General features: G+C 37.4%; 3 protein-coding genes across 4 annotated transcripts; all 3 read right to left on the bottom strand.

Moving 5' to 3' along the window:
- Window positions 1–3,432: 3,432 nt before the first annotated feature.
- LOC144650794 (adenosine receptor A2b-like) lies at window positions 3,433–10,719 on the bottom strand. 2 transcript variants are annotated; one of them, XM_078510533.1, is made up of 3 exons: window positions 10,701–10,719; window positions 7,711–7,781; window positions 3,433–4,499 (listed from the first exon to the last, which is right to left on the bottom strand). In XM_078510533.1, exons 2-3 carry the CDS (start codon window positions 7,768–7,770, stop codon window positions 3,564–3,566), a joined length of 996 nt encoding a protein of 331 aa, XP_078366659.1. In that variant the 5' UTR covers window positions 7,771–7,781; window positions 10,701–10,719; the 3' UTR covers window positions 3,433–3,563. The 2 variants fall into 2 exon arrangements, with proteins under 2 accessions (XP_078366659.1, XP_078366658.1); XM_078510532.1 differs by lacking the exon at window positions 10,701–10,719 and adding an exon at window positions 8,062–10,424.
- Window positions 10,720–12,251: 1,532 nt separating this feature from the next.
- LOC144650792 (adenosine receptor A3-like) lies at window positions 12,252–16,463 on the bottom strand. Its single transcript, XM_078510530.1, has 2 exons — window positions 16,277–16,463; window positions 12,252–14,310 (listed from the first exon to the last, which is right to left on the bottom strand). Exon 2 carries the CDS (start codon window positions 14,307–14,309, stop codon window positions 13,407–13,409), a length of 903 nt encoding a protein of 300 aa, XP_078366656.1. The 5' UTR covers window position 14,310; window positions 16,277–16,463; the 3' UTR covers window positions 12,252–13,406.
- Window positions 16,464–16,644: 181 nt separating this feature from the next.
- Window positions 16,645–19,931, bottom strand: LOC144650793 (somatostatin receptor type 1-like). Its single transcript, XM_078510531.1, has 2 exons — window positions 19,737–19,931; window positions 16,645–18,636 (listed from the first exon to the last, which is right to left on the bottom strand). Exon 2 carries the CDS (start codon window positions 18,605–18,607, stop codon window positions 17,732–17,734), a length of 876 nt encoding a protein of 291 aa, XP_078366657.1. The 5' UTR covers window positions 18,608–18,636; window positions 19,737–19,931; the 3' UTR covers window positions 16,645–17,731.
- Window positions 19,932–22,468: the final 2,537 nt, after the last annotated feature.

The following is a 22,468-nucleotide window of genomic DNA, read 5'->3' as shown; positions in this document are numbered from 1 at the left end:
TTTAAATTTTTTTATGATTTTTGTGATACTCTTTAAAATGGGCAAACATAGTGATTTCATCTTAGTTTCTTTCAAATAATGGGTTTTTGGCAGGATTTTACAGCTATCACAAAATGGATAAAAATTTTAAGAGTTTAAATGGTTTTGGGGGACGCTGCTGGCTTTCAATTAGAGACGTTTGACGGTATCATGGCCAGAAATCGCGGACATTGGAGTCAGCGAATTTTGATGCATCGTACATTTAGCGGTCACGAAAGTTGGTAATAGCCGCTGATTCGAAAGCCTGACTTTGGGCTCATATACATCGACCATGATACACAAGAATCAGGCTTACATATTTTGTGTAGTAGGGAAACCACTGGTCAAAAATATTGCACGATTATAAAAGTGGAAGCAAAAGAGCTTTCAAACGATGGCTTTTGCAGCAAAATTGGAGCAAAGACGGCTGAAATATCGCAGTTCAAAGGCAGCGGGTTTTGGATTTCAATGTGGACTACCGCCTGATGTTCATTATGCGATTTTTATGGTTTTTGAAAGCAATTTACAAAGCGAAGAAGTCACCCCAAGGAGTGAAAATTAGGCAAATGGTACTTCATATGATGCTTTTTCTCAAGTGATCACGGCAACTGGGATATCAAGATTATTTCACCTACTACGATGCATCAAAATCGCTGTTTTAAGGATTCAGGCTTCTTGAATATGAGCGTTGTATGAGCCAAGCCACACCAAGCTTCGGAAATAAAAAGCAAAGCCAGGAACATTTGTTTGTGAAATACAACTGTAAGAATCAGCTGAAGGAACGTTCAGGAACTCGACTGTTTCTCGGCACTTGTTCCAGGTAAACCAGAAGTCATTCTATTTCACGTTATTGTTTTTATCCCATACAAAGGCTTTAGATGTTTGGCGGCCATATTTCCAGTGAAACTCGCGCGTGCGCCGTCGGCGTGTCCGGATTTTCTGGCCATGGGATTTTGAACCATGTTTCAAGGTCCATGACTTCGTCCCTGCTCATCCTGAAAGGATCAAACTTTGTCAAATTAATGACCAATCTCACCATGCTCGTTCATTTGGTGGTGTCAGATCATCGATTACTTGAAATTTGAAACTCGCCCCAGTTTCATGCGCAATTTCGGAACGGCCAATGCTGACATCTCGTGGAACATCATCGAAATTTGGTGCGCGATTACTTTCGTAAGCCACGAAGCATATTCGTTCAAACAAGAAGGTAGAGGGGGACTACTAGAAAATGTGTACACGGGGAGGCTCTGTCCCGATGTCAAACACCTTTCCCCTTCATATACCATTTTCGAAGGAAAAGGGTAACCCTTTGGAATACTTTCGATAGAAAAATGTTACCCCTTTCACATACCTACAGAAGGGATATCGACCGCTCGGGGGGTCTGTTCGAGATATTTTGAAAGGTCCTTTTAAACAGTTTTCCCAACCCTTTTGTATACTCCAATTCATAAAATCCCTACCTTTATATATACCTACAGCCTGAGAAAGATGGAGCCTCCCCGTACAGTCCATTATAGGGATTACCTTCCAGACATTTAAAGCGGTGCCAGAATAAAGAATTGAGTCGGACGCGCTTTATACATGACCTCACTGCCAAAGAGCGCATTAATCGAAATATAGCACATCTTATCATTTTAGCCGCATGGGCGTTGACCAGTGGGCTCCGTCTACTGTTTTTCCAGTTATGAAAAGGGATTAAACATCATGTTTGTTTTCCCGCGAACTGCAAAGAACCAACTTTGGCCGTCTGCCGTTTGTATGTGAAAGTGAGTAATTTCACGTTTGCTTTGAACCGTGAATTATTTATTTTATTGTTCCGATAGATTTATTAAATAATTCGAGGAAAAGCAAACAGAATCAACAAAGACCTGACGCTTGCCGCGTTTGCCGTAGGTGGCCAGGAACTGTTTAACGCTCGTATAATATACCTACAGTAGAATCCTGACTTCTCGAGCCTCCCGATAACTCGAACCAAAAGTCGTTTCCTTTCCCTTAGCTAAATACAACAATTTTACTCCCGATTTCTCAAACCAATTTTTGTTTCCCTGGAAGGTTCCAGAAATTGGGATTCCCCTGTGGTCCTCTGTACACGCACGTATACTGGTATACTTGAGCTGCCTCGTCCTGTAGAGCTGTCGAAAGGCCGTCCAATCTTTCTTCGCTTTCACTGAGTGAAAGTCATTGGGTGACAAGTGGAACCTTCGGCAATTTTAACTAAAGGTGACATGAAGCCAATGGTAATTACGACGGAGAAAAGTATCGTAAAAGGAAAGAGGAGCAACAAAAACCACGAGATGAGACAAAACAAGGTTAGTCGAGGAGATTTATTAATAGCGAACATTTAATTAAAGAACTCCACATGAAAATAAAGGAAAGCCCCCTGACCTAAAGATGGATTATTTAAATTTAAAAGCATGCAGTGCCAAGTCGGTTTAAGGAGTTTAATCCCTACATGCACTGAATTTCAGCTTACAACTGAATACTGCTTGTTGTTATTGCTGTCTTTCATTTTCGAAAAAAATGCTTACTGTCATTATTCCTATTCCCTGTTCACATATTTGACACGAACCCTACTTGACTGAGTGAATCACTGGGCCGGCTAAGAGATCCGTAGGTTACTTGCTCGTGAGTCGGATACCACGAAAACGCGACATCAGTAGTTTTATACAACACCAATTGTGCACGTAATAACAGGCTCATAAGTGTATCACTTAAGTAGCACTTAAGTGGTGGTCTTACAAAACCGGACGCTTATTCCTCGTGAAAGCAGGTTAATCCTTTTTTCAGATCTTTTGGCCCTATTTGTAAAAAGCAAGGTACTATCGTTGTATACCAGTCAGTCGGCCGGTAATCATCAAATAAATCAGCTCCTTGTAAACAGAGAAAAGTAAAGAAAACAATGGAATCAACCATAAATTAATGTCAAATTTTCCAACCTTGTCTTCACCTAATCATAGTAATACATACTGAAAACTTTGCAAGTAATAATAATGCTTGATAATAATAAAATGATTTCTAAGGAGCTACGTCAAGATATATTTAATTTTTTTTTTTGCGTTTTAAAAAATGCCTTTCCGGCCCTTTTCTCCAAACGGAAAGAAGGAACTGATGACGAAAAAAATGCCTCAGCTTTAATTTGGTGGAAGCTGTGAGATCATGATTATAGAACTATAACGTAGAAAAATGCCAAGAAATTATCTTGATAAACGTTACAAGAACCAAAACGGGATAAACTGAGACTATAAATTTAGAAAAAAGTTAGGCTAAATGTTTCAAGATGCTTCATTTGTGACATCATACATTGAAGAGAAATGAGCCACAAAATGCACGAAAGACATTCGTAAGGACACAAGGAGACTGTTCATGTTAGTGCTTTCTGAGGAACTGAAAAGCATGCATGGATGACACAACTCCTGCCTTTCTTTAAATTTTATTCTTCGTTTATTCCCTTTAAGATTCTCACATACATCCGAATAAATATATTGTTTATATACATTTTTAAATATACCGTATGGATCCAATAATTTAACAAACCGTCACAGTGTTTAAACTCTTGTTTCTCTACTTTTCTTTTTTCTTGCGACCAAGTTCTTTAGAGCTCTTCGGAATTCAGAGATTTTATAACAATAAATCACTGGATTGACGATCGAGTTGCTGTAATGCAAGAACTTCGCCAAGTAGATAACTTCATAAGGAATTCCATCGAGCAGAGAAGCCTTGAAATTCACCAAGATGTTCATGATATGAAACGGCGTCCAGGTAAACAAGAATACAACCGTTATGATACCAATGGCTACCGCTATGTTGCGTTCTTTCTCTCCAGCAGTTCGCTGTTTATTTCTGCTCCAGAGTTTGATTTTCAGCCATAAGGCGACGTAACTCAAAATCATTACCATTAGAGAAGTGAAAGACAGGATAGCCAACGCAAACGCAAATATCTTCTGATGGATAACTTTGAACAATGTCAAAAGCCAAGTTCCTGTGAGTGCACCGGCAAGAATCCACACCACGGCCAAAATAACGAAGTACGTCGTTCTGGAAAGGCTGCGATATCGCAAAGGGCACAAAATCGCGTACACTCTCTCCAGAGCAATGACAGTTAGTGTGAATACAGACGCCATCCCCGAAAACACATCAAAACCAGTGTGAACTATCTGAAAAGGAAGCGTCATGGGTTGTGTAACTGAAGAACCGACATAGGGTGATATGTAAATCAAATGAATATACATCGGTAATGCGATTGTTCCGACCATCAGATCTGCTACCGCCAGATTAACAAGAAAATAATTTCCAAATTTTCTTAAAAGGCGAGATTTAGCAAATGCAGCTATGGCTGCCACATTGTTCACAATGATTGCCACTGTCACGATTGCGTATGCCACACACCACGTGATGACTTTGTTGTCCATTTGGTTTGAAGTAAAATTGCCAAGTCCGGATGTGTTGTTCATCTTGGAGAAATTGCACTGTAATATAACCTCCTGTGAAGAAAACAGAATTAATGATAAGTTAATTTACGTTTCCAAAAATAGTTCAAACAAAATGAACTTTATTACTACCAATTTCCACAACGCGTTGGTGGAACTCGGATCATTTACCTTTTCCGAAACTAGGGAATGATGAATCAGTCTACAAGAAAATTTATAGGCTTGTGTATTTAACCCTTTCTTCACCTACGAGCGCCAAAACCCAATTAGGTTGGACAGAAATTTCTGCTAGCGAAAAATCGATTCCTTTCTTTTTTTAAACCAACCCTTTATCTTCAGCCAAACGTCTAACAGAATTTTGCCAAAACCCCAAGCCCTGCAGAAGTAAAAAAAAAATCTACAAAAACAAGAGATATCTTATGTGTCAAAACAAATATTTTACGCGTTAAATATAACTTTGTCGCAGTTTCTTTTCGACTGATGTGCAAAATCACTTGAATATTCAGACTATCATTCTATCTCTAGGAAAAAACAATTAGATCGGTAATAGTGCCACTTCTATCGAAAGAGATTTTTTAATGGAAAAAATTATACACATGCAACTATCAATGCCTTATTTTGCATTTAAGTCAAGTCTTCCTTTCCTATAAGCTTTCACGAACCTATTTTCCATCTGCAACAAGCATTTCAACCTTATTTTTTTTTTCGATTTAGGAGTTACTGTTATTTATTGCGTCAAGAAAAATAATTTTAATTTTAATTTTTTGTTAAATTGCTGTAGCCGTTCATTTTAAAAGTGGCTTGCATTATGTAACGTCTTTTGTACCAATTAATCTCTTCTTTTTAGTTTCGGCAATTTGAACAACAACAAATTTGTCATGTTAGGCTGCCTTGAGTTGAAGAAAGGCAGGCGAGGCTTCATTTGGACAAAATACAATTTCGTTCAGACAAGGTAAATTTACAAAAAAAAAAAAATTACCGATACCGATTGTTAAAACAAGTTCCATAGGCCAAGTGTTAAAGTTGTTTATTTTCTCTATTTTATTTATTGCATGAAGGCCATTGCAATGCAGTTTCCTATAGCAGTCATGATGAAAAAAATGCAAACAAATAATCGACTTCGTATTTTTTTGAATCGTTTTTTGGTATATCATTTTTCCCTGGCGGTTTCATTTCTTTGTTGTTTTTTCTGTCGTTCGTTTGCTTGTTTTTGGTTACGGTATACCTTGGGTTAAATTGGGCGAAACGTGTGGCGCGATGACTGCTCAAGCGAGAAAAATAGAAATACATGCAGCTGTTTCGAGAAAGGTTGTGCAAAACAAGCGCATCAAAGCGTACACTTCAATGCCGAAACGTAGAATGGGTGAAAGCAGAAAACCACAACACGCACGGAAAACTTATATGTCATAACAACGTGAAAAGCATTTTTTTACGTTTCCAAATACGTTTTAGAATAATTTTTCGAAACATGATTGTAAATATAAATTTATAAGATTTTTCCAAAGCATGAAAGCAAATGCATCACGTGCAAAATAAACACTTGTAGATTTCTTATCCACTGATATGCAAATTAAAGCTCTTTTCCACACTACCACGCAACACTAATCACTGCACGTAAGCTTGGAAATTGCGCTTTTATACGATTACTTTTCTTGTTTCTCCTGCTATCTCGCTGAAAAACAGTGAACTTACTTCGAACAAGCAACGGTGAATGAACTACCACTACCCATAATACCTTGCAGTATTGTCGCGTACGCTTCTACGCTTCTAAAGGACAACCTTCCTCGAAACAGCTGTGTGTCATTGAAACTAACTTCTCGAAACTTCATGTCATTTGCATGTGAAAAGATTTCTTTCCTACGACGGATAGCTTCACTTTAATCCTGAAATATGAATATCGTGTTTCTTCTTCTTCTTCTTTTTAAAAAAATACCACTCATGCATATAGATTTTTCTTTCTGTGTCTAGTCTAGACATGTTTCTGTCATCAAGGCTGTTAAAGCCAGATATTCAAGTACACGTTTCGGAGAAATCGGTTGGTTACAGGATCCGTCCTACCGCGACAAACATTTGTTACAAGTCCCACCGATGAAGCCTTTTATGTTTTGAGCCATTTTGATATTTTTTTGACCAATGGACAGTGATAAGGTCGCGTGTGATAAATTTATAATGAGAGTTTAATTTTTATCTGCGTAATAGTCGCAGTTCAACTGATTTTCGTGATAGTTTGGCTTCATTATACCAAGCGTTTACTTATGACGCAAATGAATCTAAGGTTCATCCTTTTTTCGGTCTTAATCGATTTTTAACAGAAGAAAGATATATGCAAATTTGCTGTGAATTACTTCGTAAATCCAAGACGAGTTGTTATGGAAAGCTAAACAATGCATGATTTATGAGGTGGAGCAAATTACGTGATTTCCCAGGCAAAAATTAGTGGCTCCGTTTATTGGTAAAATATGAAAATGGTTAATAGTAATTAAAAAAAAAGATCGAAAAAAAAAAGGCGATGGGTAGCAAAAAATTTAGTCACGCAGTTCAGAAGCGTTTTCAAAATGTTTTCCGACACTAATATCAGCTTATGCTATTTGCTATCGCAGCGAAGTGGTTTCCAGCTGGGAAGCTTAACCAACGCCATTTTGGAGTCTCATTCGTCTTATTTTAATTTGACCCACGTAACAAACCAATGAAAACGCTTACAGTTTAGTGAAAAATTAAAAGAAACGACAGCAATGATCGCGCGTTTGATAGCGTTTGAGACTCGGTAATAAGCTTATCGTACACCGTATAGCTTTTACACGAGTTCGTGCTATTTGCCAAATTTACGGTTCATTTTTTTTTTAACTAAGCTAAAAGTCTTCTTGAGAGCAGCTGACCGAAATCAAAACAGAATTAAGGCGAGACAAATTTCTGTGAAATATAGATTAGCGGTATTCACTAGAGCAAATGAGTGTTATTTTGAGACGTTAACAAACATTTTGCATAAACAACAATTGTCTCAATAATATTGTGAGCTCGTCGCATTTCAAGAACCGGAACCAACTGAGATAAGCTTTCCATTCGTATTTTGGTCTCCCTCTCCGAACGTATGTTTCGTTAAGCGCATTGTTTGTCGGTTTTGTTTTTTCGTGTGTTCGATTTTCTCACCAACTGTGCTAACACTTAGATAGTAACTGAACAATAAATCTCTGTTTTTATCAAAGTTCGCCGTTCACTGTCTAAGGTTAGTCTCGAAAAAGTGTAAATGACAAAAACAAACACCAACCGTATTAGAGTGGAATAGGACAAACTTTCGCTCTTCAAGGCCAATACTTTGATTCAGCATCGAATGTCGACCTAGAAGGGAACAGAAGCGATCAATCCGTTAGCCAGAGTTTGCTGATGTACATTACTGGAACAGCTGCAGCTTAGTTTGCGCTGTGTTGTTTGACTCAAGCGGTAACCTCGATCGAACTAAGCAAAACCGCGCCAACCGTATTCTTTAAATATTTCTTTATTATCCGTAACAGCAGGGGATTGTGGGTACCGAAAATAGAAGCTAATAGAGAATTTATCAAGGTCATGAGCGTTTGGCGTTTGCTACGAAAGTTTAAAATGTATAATCTTATTCGCATACCTCGCTAAATGATAAAACTGTAACCTGACAAATGTGAATTCTTCGTCCCGGTTCGTTGGTGTTCTGGTCGTCGCATCTCTGTTGTCTAAAGCAACTTCAGGTGTTCTTTTCAGCTCAGCGGTGTGCTTACATTAACACAAACTAAAAACCCAGTTATTGTATGGTAGCTGTAGATCAAAACACCTCCAAAAAACACGCCGTAAATGCGCTATTTGAAAGACCACTAGAGTGCGTCACCTCTTCAACTTACGGCTAAAAGCAATATTTTTCTCAATTAGATTCGCAGGTGCTGCGCTGAGATAAGTGAGAAGACTTCTATTCCGGCGTCAAATCGACACGACTCTCGTATCAGAAGAGCGTATTGTGATAAACTAATAAATTTAATATCACTCTGTTTACTTTAACGATGGCAAAATTTCCTCGATAGCGATGAATAATATTCGTTTTTGTCAAACCAAGACGCAGCTCCCGCAGCCAGTCAAAACTTTGTTATCTTTACGATGCATTGGTTAATTAGATCACAAACATTCAGCGCGCGAAATATATGTTTTCGACAGTAATCTTTATTAATGTGTCCTTAGGTTATCGGACAAACAAGAGATATATAAGATGAAAAATTGCGACAATTAGTAGAACAGTCAGTCAGTGTCGTTAATAATGCCTTTTTTTAGAAACCAATCAGGCTCAGGCAATCAACTGAAGAAAACAATCACGGTCGTTGTTATTGTTTTTCCTTTTAAACGTCAAGCTGATCGATCTGCACGATTTTTCAACTAATTGCCAATCGTAACTTTAACCCAATTGTTTGTCTTCAGAACTTCATGCCGACCATTTTTAATTTGGCTATATTTACACGGCGAAACTGAATCTTTCTTTTCGCATTGTCAGTCACGGCAGGCAAAAACCAAAGTAAAATAAAATAAATTGCAACTTATTTTTCACTTAAAACAATAGGCAGGTCAACAGATGTTTTGCATTTGTTTGATTTTTTTTTTCATGATTCGATCGTTGATGTCTTTTGTTGTCATCTTAGGTCCAATTGATGCCGCTTATATAACGTATTTATCGATTCTAACCTCGCTTCACGCACGAACACTTTGAAAACAAAACTGTGAGAAAGTGAAAATATAATTTCATATCGGTATCCCTAGAACTTGAATGGGAAATGATTCTTGTTAACATATACCTGCTACATCAAATTAAAAAAAAAAAAAGAAAAAAATATATATATAAAAGAAAAAGAATAGATAGCACAGTTGGTAGTGGCTTACTGATTATTCGCTTATCGGCCGGCTCAGTTTATATCTCAGTTCTATCAGTCTGTTACAAAGGGAAAGAAGTAATACATTTGTACCGCCGGGCATATACACTAGCTCCCAAGATTATTACGACAATATCAGACGACAAAGACACTGCTCCTAAACATTCGCATTATTGTCGTCACGGTACTGCTATATATATATTAATTAAGGCGCTCAACTGTATGACTTGCTAGCACAATCTGATCATCTCCTAGCCATGATGCAATAACGTTCTTCAAATTTAATCGAAGACTGAACTTTAGGCCGATAGTATTTTATAATCCAACCAGATCTTCTTTAATCAGCTTTCTGCCTACAGCCAGTGTATATGTCATTTTCGATTCCGCATCGGACACGACTTTTTTTTCAATTAAAGACGTAGACAAATTGTCTTTTTCAAGCAATACGTACAACTACCATCAGTAAAATAATAAAATGACATGGGACTTTGCGGCAAGATCGAAGTAGTGCAAGGGCAACGTTCTCCTCCAGTTTCAGTGCAACAAGCAGCGTGTTGTTGTGTTGATTCGTGATAAACTGAACGTTTCCAAGACAAATAAGAGAAAAGAAATATCCGTTTCTAATAAGTTCACTTGTCTTCTAAGTTTTTTAACTGAAGGTTTGTGCATTAAACTCTTTAGCACGTTAACTGATATGCGAAACAAACAGAAATCGTATAAAGAATAAAGATTCCAAGTCTTGTTTGCATTATTACCTACGTAGCAGACGACCTGGGACATCATGGACGCATTGTTTGCATGGATACTGTTTATGTAAAAATTGAAAACTGAAGGACTTACCCTCAATCCAGTCGGCTGCTGAAACCTTACGAGGAGTTGAATTATAGTTCACAGATACAACTTGCTCCACCACTTTATAAGAGGATTTAAGATCTATTGGTACCAAAGCTTGGCCTTAGGGCTAGTAACTACCATATCTGATTTTAGGAAAACTTTTAAGATTCAATGCACCTGTACAGATGTATTGAGTTGTTTAGTCGATATTTCTGGACATTCGGCGTCGGTCATTATGCGTGACCTGAGTTAGGTCCGGTCACCTGTAACCTCAGCTGTAACCTCCTAGGAAGGCGCTGTATTTGAGCACGTCACTCGCCCAAAGTAAGTCTGCACATTTTATTTTATTTTCACATTTTATCAAAAAAGAAGGAAAAAAACATGCGAATGATCATTGTCGGTGGCAAACGATTTCAGATTAAAGGTGTAAGTTAATTCAAGCGGTTTTTGTGAAATCGTACCCCAATTCCTTACTTCACGTAAAATACAGCCCACATTCAATCTAAAATTCGTGATGTTACTGTGAAAAAGTTATTTCCAATACCTTTTGCCGACTGTTCTCAGTTATTGTAAAAGAAGATAATCGTTTTTGATATATTCAAATGAGTTAAATGAAACATCTTATGATCTAGTTACACACACAAGGGCAGAAAATAAGAGACCTTTTTGTGGGGATCCTCTCTTTCCTCTCTGAAAGGTTCTGGCTGAGCTGACTGTTGAAAACAAGTCGATGCGCAATTCTACTGCCGCAAAAGTAGCGGCCTGCATTTTTGACTTCCTGTTGGGTCCACCCACGTTAATTTAAGTTAAACTACATTCTGTTCACAAAGCTATAGCAGTTTCTTCGTCGCCCTCACGTCTAGCACTAATTTCCTCGGGCAGTTTGTAATACTTGCTATTCATATAAAAGATAAATCTTTTTAAGAAATATTAGCTTAATGCAACTTAAATTAAAGAGAACCTACCGTCTGATTGGGAACTATGTAGAGCACCTTTCTTGTTACAAAATGAATCAAAAGAAATTTTCTGCCACCTAAGGCCAGAGCAAATGAACAAAGCCGACGTTAAAAAGAAGAAAATAAAAAACCTAAAATCAGCCCCCAAAAAAGAATTATGTTCGCGTGCAGCTAGCCATCGATCAAATTCAAGATGTGAGTGGCAAGATGTTATCATTTCTTTCCACCTGATTAGCTAGACAGGGCAGAATGGAAGACATCTCTACTAGCTTTATTAAATTTGTTCATATCGTAAGATAAACGTTTTGTGATAAGTTATATTTAATGTTTTTTTTGTATATATGGAAACAACCCTTACTAAAATCCTCGTTTTGCGGCTTTAATGGTAAATTGGAGTTTATTTAGGTTACTTTTTTGATGCATTGCATTACAAGTAACTTTTTCGAATTGTGAATACTGCAGACGAGTACTCGAAATCGAGTAGGCTATAATGTTTTATAAAGTTGCAATTTTTATTTTGATTATGTTGGAATATAAGTAAAAAAAAGTTGAAAGTGAACTTGTTATAAAGACTTGAAGTATGATCCGTTGAAGCTGATCGATGACTGGTCTGTTTAGCCCAATTGGCTGTGATGTAAGACTCGTGTAACGTTTGTCAACAGTAATTGGTCAGTTTCGATCCGTCTATTGTTCGTCGGTTTTGTTTACGTCGTGAATAATTCGTTTGTTAGGCGCTTATAGTTGTTAACATCCTCTGGGAGGCGTTTGTTCTATAAAGTTTGTGTACCAGCTTTCTCGTTTCTAGTTTTTATAAACGACATATTCATGTATTCCCTTGAATGGGATGCAAGTTCATCACACGTTACACCTTCAGCATTTTTTTTGTTAGGTTTGCTCAACAATCGCTTGTATCCATTTATGCTCCTGAGTTAAGAGAGGCACTGTGAGAGTAAAGTATCTTGACCAAGAACACAAGCTACAGACACCGACGGTGCTGAAACTAAACCTCTAGATCTGGAGTCCAACGTTCGGTCACTGCACCTGGCCTCTCACAATCCAATTATGAACCCTAGTATACTTGAGCGAATGAAAGCCTTTTTTTCCATTTCTATGACATTTTTGACTATTTTATTGAAGAACATAGAACAAAAGTGGGAGCTTACGATGATCAACAATATGAGATAGGGAAAATAAAATAACACTGAACAAGATATAATACTTTAAGATCCATGCCCTTTATTTTAGGAACCCTCTTTTTAAGCGTCCAAACATAAAACAATATTGCGTAAATATGCCCTACAATATGTTATATAAATGAATATAAATAATTCTTTAATGCCTGTTAAACAAGCGCGAAGGTCAAATGCGTTTAACGACGAGTGTCCTTTATGCCATGAATTAAATTTCTGCTGAAACCTTAAATTGTATATAAGTATATAGAGGATATAACATACATTACACGGCGGCGCGAAGATGCAAAATTTACTTTCGAGTAGAACATCCTTTTACAAATGGGCGTAGCGAATGAATAAAATATCGTTTTTACACAAAAAACAAAATTCACATTGCCAAGCCGCCGTGTCATTTTCTTTTTTTTATTATATGACAAAAGCGGAAGTAAATCGAAAGCACAATCTTAATGTGAACTCTTGCATGGTGGCTAGAATTTGTTGCACTCTCCTTCGACGTCTTCACTTTGCAAGAAAACTTCTCAAAATTCCGTCTTCATGTTAGCAGTTTCCTGCTCCTCAGTGAACGATTCTATCTTCCGCCATTTCTCACTGAATGAATCTTGCTACACAACAAACGACCGTGCAAAGGCCGGAAATAACGCGTCATAGGTATTCTTATTAGTGAGGATGTGGAAAATGCGCCACTAGGGTTCCGGATGTAGTTTCGTGTAAATGTTACGAGTGGCTTCTATTTTCGCTTGCATATATACAATTGAGGATAAAAATAAGCGAAAATAAGCCACGACGTTTCGAAATTGAGTGTATATCAGTAAAAGTTTCCTAGCAAAACGATATCGAAATAATAACTTCCTTTTCACTCTTTACAAATTTTTCTGTAAAGTAGGAAAACAAGAATGAAGAGTTATGGCATCAAGCAAGATAACAATGTTAAAATCTACAATTTTCCAATAGGCTCTGAAGATTACGTACATGTCTACAAAAATGATTAGACAAAGGAAACACATTTCGCATGTAATGGTTAATTTTTTCAACCTGTCTTCATTGTGATAACATTCGCTTATTTGGATTTCTTTAGGCGATTTATTATAACTGGCGCTCATGCTAAACGTTTAAGTCTGTTCTCACAGAACTTCTGTAACTTACTTTACGCAAGGCCTTACGGAAATGCGGAAGCTTAAAGGAATATATGATAGGATTCACGATCGAGTTTCCATAATGCATTAGTTTCGCAGCGTAGATAACATTTGGAGGGACAGCCAGTAGTAATTGATCATTAAAACTACCAATTACGTTTATCAAAAAGAAAGGTAGCCACATCACTATAAAGAAAATAGTTACTGTCAGCATTGCGTGCACAACTGATTTCTCTCTGATAACATAACTGGTGTTCTTTTTACGAGACCTGATTCTTGTCCAAATAGACACATATGCGACCATAATGGTGGTTAAGGCAATGGAAACGAATGCAAAAATGATGTGATTGTCATATGAAAGCGGAATTGTTCCTCTTACTGTGAGAATTTTCAGAGAGGTCAGAATACCAGCCATGGTCCATGCAAAGGCAGCTGATAGCCAATAAAATCTAGATCTTCTGGACGTGCATCTGTGCTTAAGAGGAAGGAAGACAGAATATGCTCTTTCCAAAGCTATCACTGCCAAAATCGTCATCGAGGACAATCCAGCAAAAATATCCACAGCAATGTATACTTCATTCACAATCTTGCCTTGCCATTGATAGTCTCTTAGCGTCTTGTAGAAAATGCAAACAAACATAGGGACTGCAATGCCTCCAATCATTAAGTCAGCCGTGGCCAGATTCATAAGAAGGATGTTGCTGCGTTTACGCAGTAGCCTCTTCGTAGTGAAAACGTAAATAGCGAATATGTTTGCGCAGAGTATGGCAATGGCTGTAAGAATATATATGGTGCACCACAAGATGATTTCATGATCGGATGTAACGGGTCTCCATTCACCTTCCTCGCTGCTTGTGCTTGATCTGTTCATTCTAAAAACAATAAAAAACGTTGTTAACTGGGGCAGAGGACAATTCATCTTCAAATTACCGTTTAGTTCTCAAAGTGAAGACATTTATAGATAGTGTTTGCCAATACTCCGAAAATAGCGACTTTAAACGATGACCGGCCGCCAGTTCTTGCTGATGCACAATCAGATAAAAATTAGGAATTCATGTGACTTGTTACATTTTGGGTGCGGCTTTAGGGTTAAAAGAACGGAGGAAATTTGACTTCCTCCTGATTAAGTGAGATTATAGATTAATTATTTCTTTACAACTTCTAATCATTTTTGTATGCGTTAACCGGCCTAGCCTACATGTCGCATTTGCACCCTTACCCCGACACCAGTAATAATTAATCTTAACAAGATTATCTTAAACCCTTATTTTGTAATGGTTTTTTAATTAGTCTTGTTAGTTCTACAACTTACCGTATTGCTTCAATTTGCTTGTCGGTAAAGTATAAAATGAACATAGAATAGCAGTATTTAATTCCACAAAAAAAAAAAAAAAAAAAAAAAAAAGTGGATGATCAATTCACTACATGACTGCATAGCGCAACATCCGTTGATTTGATGACTACATGAAGCTCAAACTCACATTTTAATAAGGTGTGAAAATTGTCACCTAAGATATCAATTATTATTATTTTTTTTTTCTGTATCTTTGCTAGTTTGTGTATATATATCGACCTTTTCTCTTCGATTTGTCACATCAGTGCACCACCTAGTAAGATAAGCTTCTATATTATTCTGGGTGAAATTTTACCAGTTACGGCTGTGTAATTTTGTATTAGATTTCATGTAAACTAGGGAATTAAAGAAACGTGTGTTGTTGCAATTAGATATATCAATTAAATTAAATTAGCATTAGAACTATACCACCGCTGTTTTGCCAACAATATACATTGTAAATAACGCCAATCTTGTCTATCCGAAACAAATTAAATACTCCTTAGAAGATAAATCAAATTGCTGTTCTTGATATCCGGGCTGTCAAGTTTATTGGTTGCCAGTATTTCTTATATGTTTTGCTTCAATTGCAAACATTGCTTACATTGTATATGATATAATTTGTTTGTTGTATTCCAATGGAGAAAGATTGAACAAAGACCAAACATCCTACAGGTTTTACTTCTAAAACACTTAGTACCTCTTCGCCATCATTCCCTATAGTTCAAACTTCGTCTACAATTAGCTTTGAAAGTTGTGATCTACTAATGTGGGCTTGGAAGCAATGTACATGTATAATTTTTGGGAGTATTAGTGTCACATAACGTCGAAAGCTGATCTGTCTAGAATTTCTTATTCATGTCTTTGATTTAAATTCAGGGACACGCAATCGATTGAAGCTTATATTAAAAGAACCGCTTATACGTATTTCCCAGTATCAGTCCTTAGCTTAACAAATTTGTCAGGCAGCGGCCGGCTTCATGATGGTATTTATATTTGGATCACCAACAAGTGTTTACATACGCTCTTCCTTTCTAGGGAATCACCTGATGCGGAAAGACTTAATTATGTATTAATCATGTTCACTCCAGACTTATCAAATGAACAAAACATATAATCGAATTACGGCTCATAAGTGTAAGAACAACATTAACAGAAAGACTGTCAAGTTATAAAAACTATACTTATTTACAGAAGGGAAAGAGAAGAACATAAAACTGAATTAATACACTGCGTGGCACGCACACATTTCATCACTCCTCCTTCAAAAGCAGCGCGCCGATCATTCTGTGGCGTACAGCTGGCTCGATCGAGCTCGCTTTGTATTTTAAGCAAAATGGTTAATGTCAACCAACAAGTCACTGGTATAATTTAATGTGTTTTGTGTGAATTACTGATATTAATGTGAGTCTATTAGACATACAAATCTAATATCATCAGGAAATAATCCAAATAGGCACCGCGGGTAAGCCAGCTTGCGTCCATTTTAACAAAGAAGTTCTTACCTTTATTTTGATGACAACATGAAAGTGTTCTTGGCAACGATCTTCCCATTGAGACCTAGCTTAATTCCAAAGAAGTTTTGTCCCATTTACAACTGAGGAGATCAAACAGTCGTGTGTCATGGATCTTGCTCTCATGACAACACTGATCCACTGACGCGCAAAGTCGACTGAAATGAAACACTAAACCAGCAGGGAATCTCGTGTTTGCAATTTAGAAATAAGCCGATTTAATTAACATATTTACATTCAGATATGGATGACTTCATAATATTAACTTTTGAATTATCAATATTTGCACTGTGTTGGGCGTTAATTTGAACATGATTTTGTCACATAAGATAAGATTATCGGACTCTTTAATATCGAACCTTTTTCAGCTGTTTTCGCCATCAGCCAGCAAATATTATATTTGACCCTGCGTGCAATTTCCCATCAGTGTTGATTCAGATGTTTCATTTCAGGTCAGACCTAACCAGACGTTTTCTGTTTGACTAATTATGTTCAACAAAGAATGATCAATGACCCTCAATTTTTCTTTATGCTCTTCAGAAATATGGCACCTTTTCAAATGAACCGAAATGTTGTTATTTCTGGAAATTTGGCCTAGAGGCCAAACTTTGGACGAATGTTCCAATGCCCCATCCGTCAGACTACTTTTTTTAAAACCAACGACATGTCAGATTTGTTCATATTCATGATGACACGTGACATTGAGAACACAAAGATATTTTTGTTGCTTAAAATAGTCTTTCAACGATCAACATCACAATCGAACAGATAAGAATCAATTTAATGTTGTTTAATTGCGAGAGATAATGTCAAAATGGACCTGCAATGTCTTCCCTTCTTTGTCTTTTCGCGAACTAACACGCGACTATTTGTCTGATGTTCATTATCAAATAACTACTTGGTGAAGAGCTTGTTGCCAAATTGTTATTGATGATGGGTCCCAGATCATGGGATCACTTCAGTTATGTGGAAGGAAAAATCTCTTGTCACGCGACCACACCATGTATAACAGAGAGGTGCTAACACATAATGAAAACAAGAAACAAAACTAATGCGACTTAACAAAATACCTTATGAGGTGGAGACTTCAGCCTTGTTGTTGAAACTATGATTCACTGTTCATGAAGAGCAATAAATTAAACCTTTGTTAATGAAGACAAAAATACTTTTATTCAATGGCAATCCAGCTTATTTCGAAAAAAAACTAACTCCTTATAAAGGGTGATCGCCAGCCTGTCATGAGGGAATATCAACATAAAACAGAAAAAAAAAAATATTAATTTGAGAGAAGCAAAACTGCAGACCTTAATTACTCATAAACAGTCCTGTCTTATGAGAAAGCTGTAAGACGCGGCTGAGAATTTCCGCAAAATAGACGACTGGGGACTAGTCAACCGAACAACACCAACCACCTGCTTTTCAGTCAAATGTAAAACTTCAAAAGTTTCAAGCCCTTAGTTTCCTGCCAATTCTGATCACCGTTTTTCTAAAATCGGGTACCAAAAATGAGTAAATAATAGGATTAACACAAGAGTTGCCATAATGCAAGAATTTTGCAAAATATGCGACCTCATTGGGCATGTTCCTGCAAGGTTCGCAGAAAAACGTGACGATATTTATAATCTGGAACGGCATCCACGTGAAGCCGAACACTACTGTCACTGTAAACAGCATCACAGCGAGTCGTCTGTCATGTTCTGTTGAGCGCTTGTTACCGTCTCTCCTGGCAAAGCGGAACTTCATTCTAAACCATATCACCACGTACGAAACGCAGATGATTGACAGCGCGATGGCAAAGGAAACCAACAAAAAGTAGAAGAAAAACTGCAATGAAAGAAGGTTCTCCTCAAAAAGAAATCGTAGGCAAGAAACCACGATAGACAGCAACCATGTTAACCCAAGTAACATGTAGTACGCCTTGTTCCTAAGGTAAAGATGAACATGAGGCAAACAAACCGAGAAGGCTCGCTCTAGAGCGATAACAGTGAGTGTGAATATTGAGGCACAACCAACGAAAACATCGACAACTTTGTAAATCTTATAACTGTATTGCTGCCAGACAATGTCACCCTTATACTCTGCGGCAATCAAGTGGTAGAGATACATAGGAATGGCGAAGGTCCCAACCAACATATCTGCCAGTGCTAAGTTTATCAGGAAGTAGTTAGCACGCATGCGTAGTAGTTTCTTGTTTGTGGAGAAGACGATGAGCGTGAGAACATTTCCAATGAGAATGACGACATCGACGATTCCAAACGCGAAGCTCCATAACATCAATGGCGCTCCCTGGTTTTCTTGAATTTGAGAGGAAGAGTTGTTCATTTTCAAAATGGAGTTGGTTTGGAGAACACCTGATGGAGCAAGATGTACAAATAAAATTGATATTAAACCAATTAAGGCAAGAGCGTCTCAAAAGCAATGAACAAAGTCAGTGATAAATCGAGAACACTACAAATATATATTTCCGTAATGTTGTGAGTCATTAAGACTCACAACAGAAGTTATATGAAGTACGGACTGCCCACCTCAGTGCCAATGCTTATAGAAATCCAAGAAAGTGTCGTGTGCGACTAAGGCAATAAACTATCAACTATTAGTTAGAGTTGATAGTGTAGCAAGCAGTACACATTTTCCGGAGTGCATTCTTAGTGCCACAGGGTAAAGGGAGACGTTGAAAGGGAATACTAGTCAATAGTGGATTGCTGTGTTCGGCCTCGTCATACCTGACAGAATTCTACCAGTCACCGCTCCTTAACATCCATATCGCCACCCCCACCCCACTCCCGCGGTCCGACGAAAACAATTTTGGACGAAGGAAATTTTTTTTGTTGAATAGATAAATGATCACGGATTGTTTGATTTAACTAATCCAAAGCTCTTTTGTTCGAGGTTTGTTTTACACTGTAGTAATAGAAATCTACCTGATAAGGCATATTATGCTTACGAAATTTACTACGCAACAAGGACCAGCCAGCACAGCTAGTTTATTGCTATTTTCGGACCTTATTTTGTCAATTAGTCTCGACCATAAGTAAACGCAACTATGGAATAAAGTTAACTGTTAGTTGCACTTATAAGTTGTGACTAGTGACAAGAACGTGATAGAACTGCCAAATTGAATGCCAAGCAAACAGAAAGCCACTCGCTACGTGTGGCATGTTCGAATTTTCTCACGCGTATTGTTTAGCCTGAATTCATCCACTGCACGAATTCTCTCGCACCTTAAACGCTGGTACATTATATTCAACTTAGCAGGTCGAGAACATAACAAGCAATGTCACTAAGAACAAGATTTCTTTATGTAACAAAAACACTACGTAAAAAATGTCCAGTTTGTGTACAAGCTTGTATTTGCAGTGCAATTCAAATATACTCTGACGAACAACATAAATAATCCGGCACAAAGGCGATAATATCCAGCTTCTGTATTCAAGTATTATTGCGCCCTTACCTTTATTTCACCAAACATTGAACCGGTCGTGAAATCAGCTTCTACATGTAACATTTGCAAGATATTAAACGCATTTTGAAATAACATCCGCGTCAATTGTTTAAATTGTTTGTTAACATTTTGGCATTTAGATCATTCTTCCATTTAAACAATAACTATGCGAGAAGTCTTTAAATGAACAATAAAACAGCATGGATTCTCGTATTTGACGTATTTAGCAGTGTATAACAAGCTGATCTATTAATATAAGTTGGCCGATTACATTCTAACAGTACCTTCTCGAAACAACATTTTATGACAAAAATACATCGAGATTTTTTTTACTGCATTACATTGCTAATAAGATGATTCGGATGATTCATACTTTTTTCTGGTATAGTTGTTAAGCTTTTCTTTTGTTTGAACATGAACCTTCAGACAGAAAACATTATAAGCTTAAATCATGCACAAAGTCTTTTGGTCACTGTCGTGCAACTGCTCTTCACTTTCCAGAGTATTTCGCGTGCAGTATCTGCCAGGTATCCTGGTACCCTAGATTGAAAATGTGTCAGCTCTGTTGTAAGGGAACGGCATCGGGATAACCTGAGAGCTTATCAATATATGGCGGAGCTCTACTCCGGTTTCGGAGTAGAAACGTACAAGTATTACTTCTTTTCTAGTATTTCCTGATGAGATGCTAGTCCATTATATTCTACTCCCCCAGCTTTTTAAAAGATTTATTCGCTTGGTACCTTTAAGGAGGTGTCCATCTTATAGAGGTGTCCGTTAAGAGAGAGTTGACTGTATTGGAAAATAAGGATTACTGTAGACTAGTAAACTAAAGATAAGGTAACTATAGACTACAGACTACGCACTACGTACTTCGATAAATTTAAGAATCAACCCCCCCCCCCCCCCCTGTAGTTTTAGAGATTTAGAAAGGGAGTCACTGTAAGCATATATTTTGTTTAGTGATGGTATTATTTTAGGTCCAGGATGTTGATAGGGAGGAGTGGCAGTTAGCAAATAGTTTGTTCTTCGTCGTCCAGTCCGAACTCTGTAGTCCCCGTAATGTTCATATTTGTGTGTTTTAGTTATTTTTGTATTTTATTTTTTGTACATCTGTAGGTGTTTAGGTAGTTTTAACATTAGGTATAATGCCAGTAAGGCCCGGTTCAGACGCCGTACTTTTCATGAGCCGAACTCAATTCGAATTTGGACCGACCCAAATTGACAAAAGTACGCCTCTTGATTCAGACGCCGTACTTTTTGGCCGTTCCGAGGTCTTTCCTAATACAGTTCAAATAAAACCAATCAAAGTTTTCAAAATACATAATAATGATGATTGAATTAGGATCGGCATATGAAAAGTACGGCGTCTCAATCAAAGCCGTTCCAAAGGCGTTCCACAGGCGAAATTCTCGGCCAAGCCAGGCGGGAAGAACGGGTGAGCCGTTCCAAATTGAAATAGCCGTTCTAATTTGATTCAGATGCCCGTTTTCATGTACTTAATTCAAGGAATTAGGTTCGGCTCATGAAGATATCGGCGTCTGAACCGGGCCTAACAGTGTCAATGACCAGGCAATGCCAGCAGCTTATCAAATATAAAAGTGTAAAAAGTGCACTAAAGCCAATGCTCACAGGTGAGTTATTTTATTTGTATACACCTAGAGAGGCCATAATTCTACCTATTCCAATAACTAAACCTAGTGGCCAAGCACCCTATTATAAGCGTTCATAATACGGGCCCTTATTCTAATACAGTGAGTATGTGCCTCAAAAATAAACAACCCCTTACGCAAGCCGTTTCCTTTTTATAAGAGCACCGGAGTTGTGTAAAACTTAGAATATTTTCGCTGCAATACTGTAACCAAATAATGGCTATGAAAAAAATGTTAGTCATAGTGAGAAACCAGAAGAAATTTATCGAATTAAGCTTGTTTACGTCCTCACAAATCACGTGTTTAATTCCCATTATAACGTGAAACAAACATGGCAGCTATCGCAAATAAGGTCAATTGCTACAAAATATCGTGAACTTTTGACAGTGCAGAAAGCCTCTGTATTGAGCAGCCTTTTCCTATCACCTACTTTCGGTGGGTCGCTACGTTAGGGTAGCATAAACGTGTATAGGATAGAGAATATACAACCTAATGAAAATGTTGCCGAAATTACATAGAAACATGCACAGAGTGTTTATTTAAATTGTTTTCCACATTGTTACGGTATAAGAGGTTGTGCACTGTCAGAAAGTGGTTGTTGTTGTTGTTGTTTTTACAAACATTCAAATTATCTTACTGCTTTCGGAGCGTCGTTACTTTAAGAAGTCTCGCTACCTTCAGGATTGCTAAAACTATTCCATTTAAAAGCTATACTACCGGGACTTGACAAAAATAAGTGCCCAAAGAGTAAAAAGGAACTGTGTCATGAATTTAAGCCAAAATAAGACATGAGAAGTTGATCATCAAATTGAGTGAAACATAAAAGAAACTACTTATAATTATAACAGTGCAGAAAGATACTAACGCAGCAAATACAAAAGAAGACACGGATGAACAAAAATTGAAGAAGATTAAAACGGGTTCCGACATGGGTTTTTGAAAAACTGTTAGCTGGACAGTTTTCAAATTAATCTCGTTTGTTTGTAACTTTTATAATTAAAACGCCCAGGCGGAAATTTGTGTGTAATGAAGCTGTAAAAGTTTGTAATTTAGAAGTAATTTCTTCGCTAACGTCAAGTTTCTTAGCGAGTA

The sequence above is a fragment of the Oculina patagonica genome, chromosome 4 (assembly GCF_052425735.1).
Source record: "Oculina patagonica isolate OP01 chromosome 4, crgOcupat, whole genome shotgun sequence".
In the NCBI taxonomy this organism is placed as follows: Eukaryota; Metazoa; Cnidaria; class Anthozoa; order Scleractinia; family Oculinidae; genus Oculina; species Oculina patagonica.
This window is presented reverse-complemented; position numbering and strand designations above follow the sequence as displayed.

Coding starts and splice junctions, on each gene's coding strand:
- LOC144650794 (XM_078510533.1), bottom strand. CDS start 7,770: ATGCTGAATCAAAGTATTGGCCTTGAAGAGCGAAAGTTTGTCCTATTC. Junction 4,500..7,710: donor TCCTATTCCACTCTAATACG/GTTGGTGTTTGT, acceptor TTTTCTTCACAG/GAGGTTATATTACAGTGCAA.
- LOC144650792 (XM_078510530.1), bottom strand. CDS start 14,309: ATGAACAGATCAAGCACAAGCAGCGAGGAAGGTGAATGGAGACCCGTT.
- LOC144650793 (XM_078510531.1), bottom strand. CDS start 18,607: ATGAACAACTCTTCCTCTCAAATTCAAGAAAACCAGGGAGCGCCATTG.